At 40.5% G+C, this 12,500-nt stretch overlaps 1 protein-coding gene across 1 annotated transcript in view; it reads left to right on the plus strand.

Moving 5' to 3' along the window:
* The window catches only part of celf2 (cugbp, Elav-like family member 2), a 142,916-nt gene that overhangs the window by 30,554 nt on the left and 99,862 nt on the right, over window positions 1-12,500 (plus strand). Inside the window, exon 2 of the mRNA XM_060889999.1 lies at window positions 3,827-3,862. Within this exon, the coding sequence (XP_060745982.1) occupies window positions 3,827-3,862 (36 nt within the window). The remainder of the gene's footprint in view (window positions 1-3,826; window positions 3,863-12,500) is intronic.

Raw genomic sequence — 12,500 nt, forward strand, 5'->3', positions numbered from 1 at the left:
CCTAAAAGGAAATCTAAATTTGAATATAGATAGATAGATAGATAGATAGATAGATAGATAGATAGATAGATAGATAGATAGATAGATATACTTAATCACTCACTCACTCACTCACTCACTCACTCACTCACTTTTTTCTTTCTTTCTTTCTTTCTTTCTTTCTTTCTTTCTTTCTTTCTTTCTTTCTTTTCTTTTTTCTTTCTTTGTCACAGAGAAACTTCAAGCATCCAGTAGCAATATACAGAGAAAAGAATACACTAACACAGTAACACAGTAACCCCACCCAACACTCTCACCTAAACATGTGCTAATGAAGTAATTTATAAAGATTTATATGTATATAAATTAAAATGCCAATTCAGAGGTTCTCCTACAGCATCCTCGGCACCCCTACTTCCTGTGTCTCTGCATGATCTCATGTGAATGTAAAGTTTACGTTGCCTTATTCGAAGTCCTCCATGGTTTAATGCGGAAAAAAAATGGTTGGTGAGGTCACCCAAAGTTCACAGTTCACGGTGCATTCTGTGGTCCAGTGTGCAGATCCAACAATGATTTTAGATTAAACTCATGTTTATGGTACCACACCTGTGCTCAACTCACACACAGTTAGGGAGATGAGAGAGCAAGCCCTGTGGGAGTATCAGCTTTAGTTTGGCCTGATCAAATCACACATGCTCAGTCACACACGCTCAGTCACACACACTGCACAGCTGGAATGACCTCAACCTTGGCACTTCACACACACGCACACACACACAAGCCACAAATTATAACTTATAACTTATCCATAACTGGATCCAAATGCTCTTTGCCAGGTTCAACAGCCGATGGTTTTGTGGTTAAGTTGTGGAAGGATAGCTTTTTTCTTCAGATTTTACAAAGTTCCTGTTGAAATCTAACACAAACTTTGGATTAAACAAGGGAAAATAACAATAATAATAATAATAATAATAATAATAATAATAATAACAATAACAATAAATGTGATAAAGTTAATGAGTACAATTGCTTTTAGACATTTTTTAAGGCTTGTGTTCTACAGTATGAAGGCATTAGGAGGATTTTTCAGGTTGGTCAAATTGCTTTCTAATTGATTTCTTTATCGCTAAATTAGTGACTGATAAACAGTTTAACAGTGTTCATTAGATTGTGTCAAATGATTCTATGAACAACATAATTTATTCAACAATCTAACCAGCGTACTGACACCGAAACCAGAGTCTGATGGTCTGTATGATCTTCTGCCTGCTAGCTAATGCTCTATCTAGTGACAGAAAACAGCGTATGCCATTTGTACAGTCAGGATATAAAAACATCTTAGCATTTGGACACCTAACTAGCTGGCATTTTACAGCTGTTACACACTGCTTGATTTCTTGTTGAGTGGAAAATTCTGGCTAATTGGTTACAGCTAGAATCTTTAGCTTTTTTCACTCTTTTACAGATTGTCCTGTCCTTTTGAATTGACTAGCTAATGATAACACCATGGTAAGGTTAATAAAAAGCATTTTTTAATATCATTTAGACTTCTTAACACTGCTTGTGGCAGTAGTTGCTGTTAGATTGATATCCTTCTCCACTCTCACATATTACTGTATGTGTAGTTTTTGCTTCGTGAGCTAGCAAATTGAAGTTTCTGCTTTTAGAAGTAGTTAGTTAGCTTTAATAATTGATGAACAGGAAATTCTGCTTAATAATTTCAGAGTGTATAGCATGATATCGCTGTAGAAGACTAGCAGCTAATCCAGGGTTGTTTTTCTGTCTTACACCCGTTGAAAGTGAAGGACTTAACCAGCTAGTGTTTGGAGCGACTCACTGAAAAAGCTTAAAGGACTCAACAGATTCATATCCTGCTGTAGATTTTAAGTGACTACATGGAAATGATGATAATATGCTACACACGCCATATCAGAACAACTCAAATCTTTGGTAGATAAACGATGATGTTCATGGAACAAATGCAGCATGACCTAATATTTAGTGTGTGTGTGTGTGTGTGTGTGTTGATGAGGGTGAGCTAAAAGACAAAATGCGATACCGACACACAGATGGTTCCGTTTCCGGAGAAAACGATAATGACAACTGATGTGGAAAAGAGAAAAGTACTATAGAGTGAAAGACAGAGAAAAGCAACATTTCTTTCCCATCATGCACCCTACTTTTTTTTTTTTTGATGAGGCACTTTCCTTACAAACTGAGAAGAGTGTTTTCAGCTACATTAAGAAACGAGCTGAGAATGTAGCACTTGCTCGATGAAGTGTCCCTCAGCAGATGCTGAAGTTTAACTCCAAATGGCAATTAGTTCTGCCCCGTTAGCCACGGTTAGCTCGTATAAATTAACTGAATTAGCCGAATTGTGTGTGTCGGACTGTGCGTTGATCAGGCACTGGGAGAACAGGAGAAACGGCGAGCTGTTCACACCATCAGTCTTGTTGCTGACAGACCAACAGTGTATTTAGTGTGTGTGAGTGTGAGTACTAAGGCACTAATATGGCGAAAGACACATTCCCTTGCCATGCTGGCAAGTTGTCACTCCGTCTTTCCTCGACTCTATGTATATTATTTATAATATTGTATATTTGCATTGTATGATATTTGCATGTATGTGTGTTCTGTGTCTTTTAGACTGTACTGTGATACATTTAATATGCCTATTGTGGTCATTTTGTCATTTCTCACCTATGTGTGTGTGTGTGTGTGTGTGTGTGTGTGTGTGTGTATCTGTTCCCTTCATCATTCCTCAGCCCTTGTTGTTGGTGTCTATATTAGGCTGACAGCGGCCAGTGGTCTTGCTGAGCGTCTTTGAAATGCAAAAGCAAGTCCCGGCTGCATGTGGGCTCTGTGTGCGTGTGCGCCAGGCACGGCATATGCCGTCGTTTTTCATCTCTCTCATTTCATCAGGAGAGAAAAAAGGAGAAGAGCTCATTATTAATAAGCGAATAGAATAGATGGCGTGTGGCCATTTTTTTCTCTGGGTGCTGTCAGAACTGCAGCGGTGCGCACTCTGAGCTTTCGACTAGGGGCCAATTTATTAACATGCAGCAGAAAGTACACACACACACACACACACAAAGTAGCGTCGTGCATGTTGGACTGGGAGGGAAAGCTCATAGCGAGAGCTCTTGTTCACTAAGTGACGCACAGAGTTGGCCAGCGTGAACTGGTGCCGATTGATTTGTTCTTTGAGAACACGCATTCGCTCCATCTCTCTCTCTCTCTTGCTCTCTCTCTCTTTCTGTTTTTCCACCTTATTTTCTATGTGTGTTTTCTTTAACTTAAAGCTGTGTCTGTGTCCTTTTGGGACTAATTGGATTGGGTTTAAGGAACAATGGCAGATTTTTCATTTCAGCTTGATTTGTTCTTGCTCGGAATACGGAGTGGAATACACACACACACACACACACAAATGCACACACTTTCGATCTCTTTCTATTTATTTCTATTAGTCTCTCTCATTTTCAGCTTTACCATCTCTTTTTCTCTACATCTCTCTTCTTACCATCTCTCTTTCACAGTCAGTCAGCAGCTCATCACACTCCATATGTCTGTTCTGTCTCCCTCTGTGAGGTGTGTGTGAGGGAGTAATGTGCACTTGAGCAGATCTGTGAATGCGCTTGTATCCATGTGTGTGTGTGTGTGTATGTGTGTGTGTGTGTGTAAAGTATGCAGTAAGCGTCATCTTGCAGGCTCTGAATGCACCAGGGTCATGCATGATTTCACCCCCCACACACACACAAATAAGTACATCTATATTTACCAGACCCCTAGGAATAAGAAATACAAGAACTTTCACTAATATCGCTTTCTCTCTCTCTTTCCACCACAGACAGGATGCCAGCGATCTCTCTGGGAGCATACAAAGGTACGAGGTCTAACCTTCTCTCTCACTCTCTCTCTCATTCTCTCTCTTTCTCGCTGTCTTATTCCATCTCTCTACACCTCTCTTTCCCTCTTCACATGCTATCTATTTTCCATCTAATGCATAATAGAAACAATAAGATGCGATGTCCTATTTTTTCTAACACACAGACACACACACACAACTGACATGACTGATACATGGTTTACTTCAGAACTGATGCAATATGTTAGACTTGTTCATTTGGCCCTTATTTGTTCAAACATACGGTAGATCAACAGTGAAGAGATGATAATGGACAGATAGTTGGGGGGGGGGGGGGGACAAATGTGGCAGAAAGATAAGACATAAAGACTTACCATACACAAGGAAGACACAGAGAGTGATGGAGAGAGAGTGTGTGTGTTACAGAGCAACATGAAGATTGGTATTTAGAGATCTGAGTGTGTGTGTGTGTATGAGAGAGAGAGAGAGAGAGAGAGAGAGAGAGAGAGAGAGAGAGAGAGAGAGAGAGAGAATGGTTAGAAAGCAAGGAGAGGAGGTACCGAAAGCAGGGCAGAGTGAAAGACGAGGAGATGGGGATAAAGATACAAGGCAGAGGCAGAAAAAGAAAGGATTGCTGAAAGATAGATGCCAAGAGAACTGGAAAGATAAAAAGAGAGAGAAAGAAACAGAGGTGAGGTGGAGTGGAGGGGGAAGTGAGAGTGGGTGGGGCTTTTTAATGAAAGTAGTTCCTTAAATAGAAACATCTCTTCCTCATTTGAGATTCTGTTAACACCAAAGCGCCATACTTTATCACAAGAGCACCGTCGCCACGGCAGCCTGCTGCAGGTTACCACCGACAACCAGCTGATTGACAGGCAAGAACCATGTGGAAAGAAAATAAAGAGAAACATGAGGAAACATGTGGAAGAAAACTTTTATCACCCAGTGTGGGGTACATGATTATAATCCATCTCTCTCTCTCTCTCTCTCTCCCTCTCTCTTTCTCTCTTTTTTCCTCCCTCTCTCTCTCACAGTATGTATGTGCATGTGTTTTCCATGAGGGAAGCAGCAGCAGGAGAAAACAAGTGCATATGCAGATTAGGCACTAAAGGATTCAGAGATTACATCAAGCCTATCTAAAAATGGGAAGGGGGAGATGAGAAAGAAAAAAAACAGCACAGAGTGAAAAAGAGATAAAGAAAGAGCCAGATAAAGAAAGGAAGCAATGAGAAAAGGAAAGAGAGACTGCGAAAGAGACAAAGAAAAAGAGAGAGAATGCGGTGAAGCATCCAAGAAGAAGCAGGAAAAACTGAGAGAGAAGAAAAGACAAAGGGAAGAGTGAGATAAAAATAGAGAGCAAATGACAAAGTAATAGGAGAGTTAGTGAGAAGAAGCTAGAGGGCGAAGAGAGAGCTGTGATGATGGAGTGAGAGAGGGAAGAGATGTGAGAGAGGGGGGGGAAGAGAGAAAGAAAAAGGGAGAGAAGGAGATACAGTAGGATAAGTGTGCTGATGTATATTTGCAAAAATCATTAGTGAATTTTTTACCCTTCGTTCCGCACACACACACACACACACAAACACACACACACACAAACACACACACAAACACACACAAACATACACACACAGAAAGATGTGAGGGGCTGATCCGATTATTGTTCTGTTTAAAAGTGTGTGTGTGTGTGTGTGTGTGTGTGCATAATTATAACTACCAGCTTCAGTACAATTTGCATAGTTAATTACTTCCTTTCTGATTTAAAGAAACAAAGGGAGAATAAAATAAGAAAGGATAAAAGTGTGTGTGTGTGTGTGTGTTTGTGTGTGTGTGTGTAATCCTCCTTCCGTCGAACGGCTGACTTGGGGCTATTATTTCTTCCTGTCTCTCTCACTTTCTCGGCACTGTAACCCTAGGGTTCGGTGAGGAGTGGTGGGGCGAGTCGCCTGTCAGCTAATTGCATCTTTCTGTGGCGATTATGTTCTCAAAGAGAGAACAGGCAATAATTATGGAGCCCGAATGCCGGTCCGGCCGCGCCGTTACAGAACTGTCATGGCCGCCGCGTGGGAACTGCTCTCATTATCACCACAGACACGGAACCGCCCCCTTCACCCCGGCAACTGTGCTAATTACCATCCGGAGCACACCTGCCAATCACAGCTATTTATACCTTTGAGAGAGAGAGGAGAGGAAGAATAAAAAGTACATTTAGTAAATCTATAAGATTTAATTATTTCAACTGTAGGGTCTACAGTCCTGCTTGTTGTCTTTCTTTTCAGCACTTCTCAGCCAATCAGTAAGTAGCATCTTAAGTAGATAGATAGAGAGAGAGAGAGAGAGAGAGTAAAAGAGTGAGAGGGAGAAAGAGTGAGGGTGAGAAAGAGTGAGAGAGAAAGAGAGAGAGAGAGTGAGTAAAAGAGAGAGAGAGAGAGCGAGAGAGAGAGTGAGTGAGTTAAAGAGTGTGAGAGAGAGAGAGAGTAAAAGAGTGAGAGGGAGAAAGAGTGAGGGTGAGAAAGAAAGAGAGAAAGAGTGAGAGAGAAAGAGAGAGATAGAGTGAGTAAAAGAGAGAGAGAGAGAGAGAGAGAGAGAGAGAGAGAGAGAGAGAGAGAGAGAGTTAAAGAGTGAGAGGGAGAAAGAGTGAGGGTGAGAAAGAGAGAGAGAGAGAGAGAGCGAGAGAGAGAAAGCACAAAATGTGGATAATTAAAAATATATTTTGTTAATACTTTTTGTAACAAACCTAATAATCTGGCTTAAATGTAATCTGGCCGCTTCCTGTTCAAGTTCCTTTATATCTCCCCATTTTTATTGATCTGCTAATCAATATATCAATCTAAAAACATCAGTCACCATATTTCTATATATTGGTAGCTAGTAGTTGCTAATTCACATTTACTCCTTGTTGCCATGGTTTCACTGTTAATGCAGTGACGGTCTTCTCATGCATGAATATTATTTGACTAGACAGATGTGTACAGCAAAACCCAAATGTTCAGAGCTGCAAATATTTAAACCAAGCAGGTTAAAATACTTCTTTGTAATTAACACCTGGCACCAACACAATACAAGATGTCGTAACACTAATCGAACACACCTTCTGTCTGAACTGAATGTAACACCTCAACTTCTATTAAAAATGAAGCACTCCTGACTGTTTAATGCAAAACATTTCAATTACATGTAAGCGTGATCTTTTAAAAGTGACATGTCTGAGTCTTTTCTTTCTCTCTCACTCTTTCTCTCCCTTAAAATAAGTGCCCATGCAGAGTTTCAGAAAGCCCACGGCAGCATGCCCTCAAGCCAGTTATAACATTCCCACTGCGTAGTGACATTAGACACAAATCAATTGGTGTTTTTCTTCATCTCACTGGATTGTTCACAGCCATTAGCTGGTCTTTCATGGAAAGAATGTGGGTTAGGCAGTGCTCTATATCAGCTACAGTGTAAGACCCTGTCTAAAATTGGTTAGGGAACCCTATGGACAAGCTGCACCATGAGGCCCAATCTAAAGTGGGTTTAGAAAACTCTGTGGATGGGCTGCACAATGAGGCCCAGTCTTAAGTAGGTTAGGGAGCCCTGAGAACGAGCTGCACCTTCTATCCCAATCTAAAGTGGGTTAGGGGGCCTTGTAAAAGAGCTGCACCATGAGCTCAATCTTAATTGGGTTAGGGAGCCCTGTAGACAAGATGCACATCGTGGCTCACTCTAAAGTGTATTAGGGAGATCTGTAGATAAAATGCACCATGCAGAGCAATGCAAAATATGTCATGGAACTCCGTGGGCAAGCTATCCTGTGATGCCCATTCTAAAGTAGTTTAGGGAGCTATGTGGACCAGCTTGCTGTGAGGCCCAGTTTAAATTTAGAGAGCCTTGTGGAGAAGCTGAACCTTGAGACCTAGCCGATAGTGGGTATAGAAAGTTGTATGGATGAGCTGCACCACAAGGCCTGGTTAAAAGTGTGTTAGGGGGCCTTGTTGATGAGCTACACTTTGAAGCACAGTCTAAAGTATGTCTATAAAGCTCTGTGGATGAGCTGCACTATGAGGCCCAGTTTAAAGTGGATTAGGGAGCCCTGTGGATGAGCTGCAGCATGAGGCCTAGTCTAAAGTAGGTTATGGAACACTGTGGATGAGCTGCACCATAAAGCTCAGTCAGTGGAGTCAATTCTAATAAAATACAGACGATATGCTCAACAGTCTTAGAAAATCATACCAATGTGATATCGATTTCCGTCCATGCATTTAAACCCTGAATGGTTTAATCTGAATAGCGTGTTTAATTACACATCAGAGCTCAGAGTTCAGCTCAGCTGGGTTATTGTCTCAGTGTGAGGGCTCCGCCCACCTGCTGAATATTCATGGACTCAGTGGTCTCACTAGATGGCAGTGCAGCTTAATGTGGCCATGCTAATGAGCTCATGGAGTATTAATGCTCCCAAGCTAAGTGGCATAGCATTCTAACCACTGTGTGTGTGTGTGTGTGTGTGTGTGTGAGAGAGCGAGAGAGAGAGAGAGAGAGAGAGAGAGAGAGAGAGAGAGAGAGAGAGAGAGAGGGAGGGAGAGGAAGAGAGAAAGAGAGAGAGAGATGTTAAACCCCTGTGCTTTACCTCACAGCAGTGACAGAACAGTTGTCATTCTGTGAGGCTGTGAGCATCTTTGTGACTGGTGTGACAAATTTTATGAGCAACATGAAGGTTGATGACGCGCATGTGCAGACTCACCCAGACACACAAAACACTACATGAGGTGATTAGATATTGCTTCAATCATAGTACATCAAGTCCTAACACACATGCATATACACATATACACAGATAAATAAATAAATTGTGACTATTACTTTCACAGCATGTCAGACTAAATTTAGAGCTTGATATTAAATTCTTACAGGTTTTTAATTGAAGATGCTGGCTGGAGTCTGATATGAGTAATAGTCCTGCTGTATCATCTCTGTGTTCTGTGTGTGTGTGCGTAATGAGCAAGCTAACACAAAGAGGGATGAGACGGAAAGAGATGTTAAATCTTTTCTATTCTGATTTGGGTGTAGCTGTTTAGTATGCACACCTGAAGGTGCCTGCTTCACTGGGTGGTTTTTTAATTTAGAACATTGTCATCCTCACGATGATCAAGTTAGTAAACTTATAGTGAGTGTTAAGGTACAAGACAAGCACACTTGCGAACATAGTCCTGAGTGACAGTGTGTTTGGTCTCACATGTTTATTAAACCTTTCATGGAATTGCAGAGGATTATGGGATTGTCATAAAGACACAAACAAGGATGCTTCAAATTCAGCCCAAATCAAGATGCTCCCCAGGCAAATCTGAATTACACAGCCTTTATTTCCCCAGAGCGTGCAATGCTACACGAAAAGTTGCCCCAACCGAGAAACAACAATTTTTGATTAGAACACAAGGGAAGAGAGAGAGAGACAGAAAGAGAGGGAACAAGATGATGATATTGACTGCTTGCCTTCAGTGCCGTTAAAGAACTTTATCTCTCATACCTCCTTCTCTTTGTCTTTCTGTCCACAATATTTTCTTACATCTAGACTGGACTACCTTTAACACACACACACACACACACACACACACACACACACACACACACACACACACACACACACACACCAATCCAGACCGGTCCATTGTGATTTATCTATCCTCCCCTACACCCCTATTCATCTTGACCACACTCTCTTTTCTCTTCTTTCTGCACTTCACCAGAAAAGTGGAATTATGGGTAACAAGTAATTGAGAGCAGGAGGACTTTGCTGCTATTTCAGAACAACCTGCTCTGTCAGTGAAGCTAGCCTGCATACACATGCCATCACACACACACACACACACACACACACACACACACACAGAGTTGATGAACCTTTCCATACATGCATGTCAGTTTGACAGCCTACCTGCATCCAGTGCAATCTTTTCATTCAAACGGAGGAGACAGATAGAGTAGAAGATATACAGTATATACACAGAAAGAAAGAAAGAGAGAGACAGGGGAGAGAGAGAGAGCGAGAGAGTGTTGGTGATATAATTTAGAAGTGAGACACTGGGGGAAAAACACTGGGACTGTCTATCTGCTGGCAGAAAAATGACAAAATGACAAAAAGTGACAAAAAATTCGGAACATTTCAGCAGTAAACAGGAAGCAGGTGTCACGGTGGAGCTGTGTGTGGTGTGTGTATGGTGTGTGTGTACGGTGTGTGTGTTTGGGAAGCTATTGAAGCCTGCAGGCAGGTTTTGATTTGGCCACAGTTTGGCGATTTTGCCATGACAGCTGTGTTTTTGTTTACAAGCATGCTATTTACTGAAACACATCATTTCACATCACATTGGTTAGTTTTAAAGTAATAAGCAGATGATGTCATCAGGCTAAAGCAAATATTACACCATGTTTATACCTGATATCATGGTTCGATATACGGTATGTCAGAACACGGGGTAATGCTAAATCTTCAGTCAAGCTCGAACGATATTAACATTTCAGGTTGAAGAGGGGGCTGATTATATGAACTGAGACGTGATAAAGGAATCTGATTGGTCAGAATGATTGGTTTACATATACACACTTGTTCTAATGTGTTACTGTCACTATAACATTCGTAGACTTTACATTCAGCACTATATAGCAAATAGGTATGTTTTTTTTTGTTTTGTTTTTTTGAAGTGGTGCAGTTTATTAATAGGAGCTAACCTGTTTGTTCAGATGTTCCACAACATTACATCTAACTACATGCTGTTTAGTAATAACTGTACAATACATTGTAATTGCCACAGTTCTGTGGTTTAAGCAAAATAAGACAATTTGGAAATCTTTGGTATAACTTGGATTATTTTCTCATAACATCACAGATAGTGGTGCGTTATTCCTTTTTTGGTTTCCAGGCTAATCAATCTAAATGAATTTTACGCCTATAGATTTAAACCGTAGATGACAAAAGGCAGTGTATGATTTACTAAAAAAAATAATGGCAAAATGATTCATCATGACAATGCTTTTGACTCTCGACTTTTTTAAATGTTGCATACGGATCACAGGAAAAAACAAACAAACAACCCAGCTATGTCTCTAAAAGCAGCTGAACCATTGACACACAATGTGTCCTCTAAAATCGTAGCACAGCAGCACACTTGAACACGAGGTGAAGAGAGAGCGCATCCCTCCTCTGTATTGTGTCACGTTGACATCGTGAGATGTTTCTACGGTCCTGCTTTTTGTATACTGCATAGATGTTTGTGTTTTTCCCTCACCATTCTGTATAAGCTCTAGAGTCTTATTTCTAAAATACTCAACAGCAACCGTGTCACGGAAAAAGTCACAGAGATCACATTTTTCACACACACACTTTGGAGGTTAAGATTAAGGTTAAGATTAAGGTTAGGTGGAAGTACACGTTTATTATACCGAGAGTAATACAATGGCACTGGATGTACCTGTGCAAACACAGGTGTGTGTGTGTATGTGTTTGTGTGTGTGTGTTTGTGTGTCTGCGTGTGTGTGCTAGAATGCGTTAAGTAAGAATTTCCTCGAGAGGCTCCAGATGGCTGTAAGACAGGTGCGCCAATTAAAATCCCTCGCTTCTTATCAACACTTGAAAAGCATGTACTATTTGTAACTGGTACATGAACACACACACACTCTCTCTCTCACTCATTCACTTACTCACTCACACATACGTACACACACATCCAGTAGAAGTAAACCACCTACTCAAAAAAGTGACACATAGATACATACGTTAGCACACTAAATTCACATACTGAAAAATAACTCAATAACTGTCTTAAACTATCTGTTAAATAAGTAAAGAAAGTAAATAAATGGTTAATTGTTATCACACTGACGTTACTGTAGTAACACATTTATTAATAAGCTTCCGTCGCTTATACATAAGGCGTCTCCGGGAAGCTGGTCTTCACTGATGAGATTTTTTTTAGTCTGAATATTCAAATTCATATATTTCTTTCCAAACTGTTATAACACAGCCTCATAAAGTCATATTCACCAGATCAGCCTTATGAGCTTATCTGAATTTTGGTGATCACGTTCTGAAATCTACCTGAGGCTATGATGCACACACAGAGGCTATCAGGCAGCACGCATTGGAGAATAACCATAAAAGCAAGATGATCATTTCTAGATTACTGCCAGTTTTCTAGCTAATTTAGGAAAGAATATTACACATCAACCTGCAAGTCTCTTTCATTGTCTGCGTGTGAGCAAAAAAAAAAGGTACCTTAAAAGAAAACCTTGTCCAAATCATCCCATTTGTGCGGCGTGTACCAGCTGCGTTTGGTTCTATCGGGCTGTTGGCACGTTAGCGCTAGTGTTTTACAATGACGTGTCTGCGAGTAATGTAGAAGTTAATGAGGCAGGACATAGTTTCTCTAAAATGCAGCCTAAAGTTCAATGAGCCGATTTTGTTTAGAGAATTTCCTAGAATTGGGACTGATTTCTTGGAGACTTTGTACTTTTAGTACAAAAAATATGTTACCAAACGAGCACAACGGCTTTTAAGAGTTGAAATTCTGATAACATTTATTAAAATATAATAATACTATAATAATAATCATTATATATATAAAAAAAGTAGTTTGAAAAGTCTTAGCTTGGAGGAGCGGAAAGACTTCGTTAGGACTGGGGTATGTACATA

This window comes from Tachysurus vachellii, chromosome 16, assembly GCF_030014155.1.
Source record: "Tachysurus vachellii isolate PV-2020 chromosome 16, HZAU_Pvac_v1, whole genome shotgun sequence".
Classification (NCBI taxonomy): domain Eukaryota; kingdom Metazoa; phylum Chordata; class Actinopteri; order Siluriformes; family Bagridae; genus Tachysurus; species Tachysurus vachellii.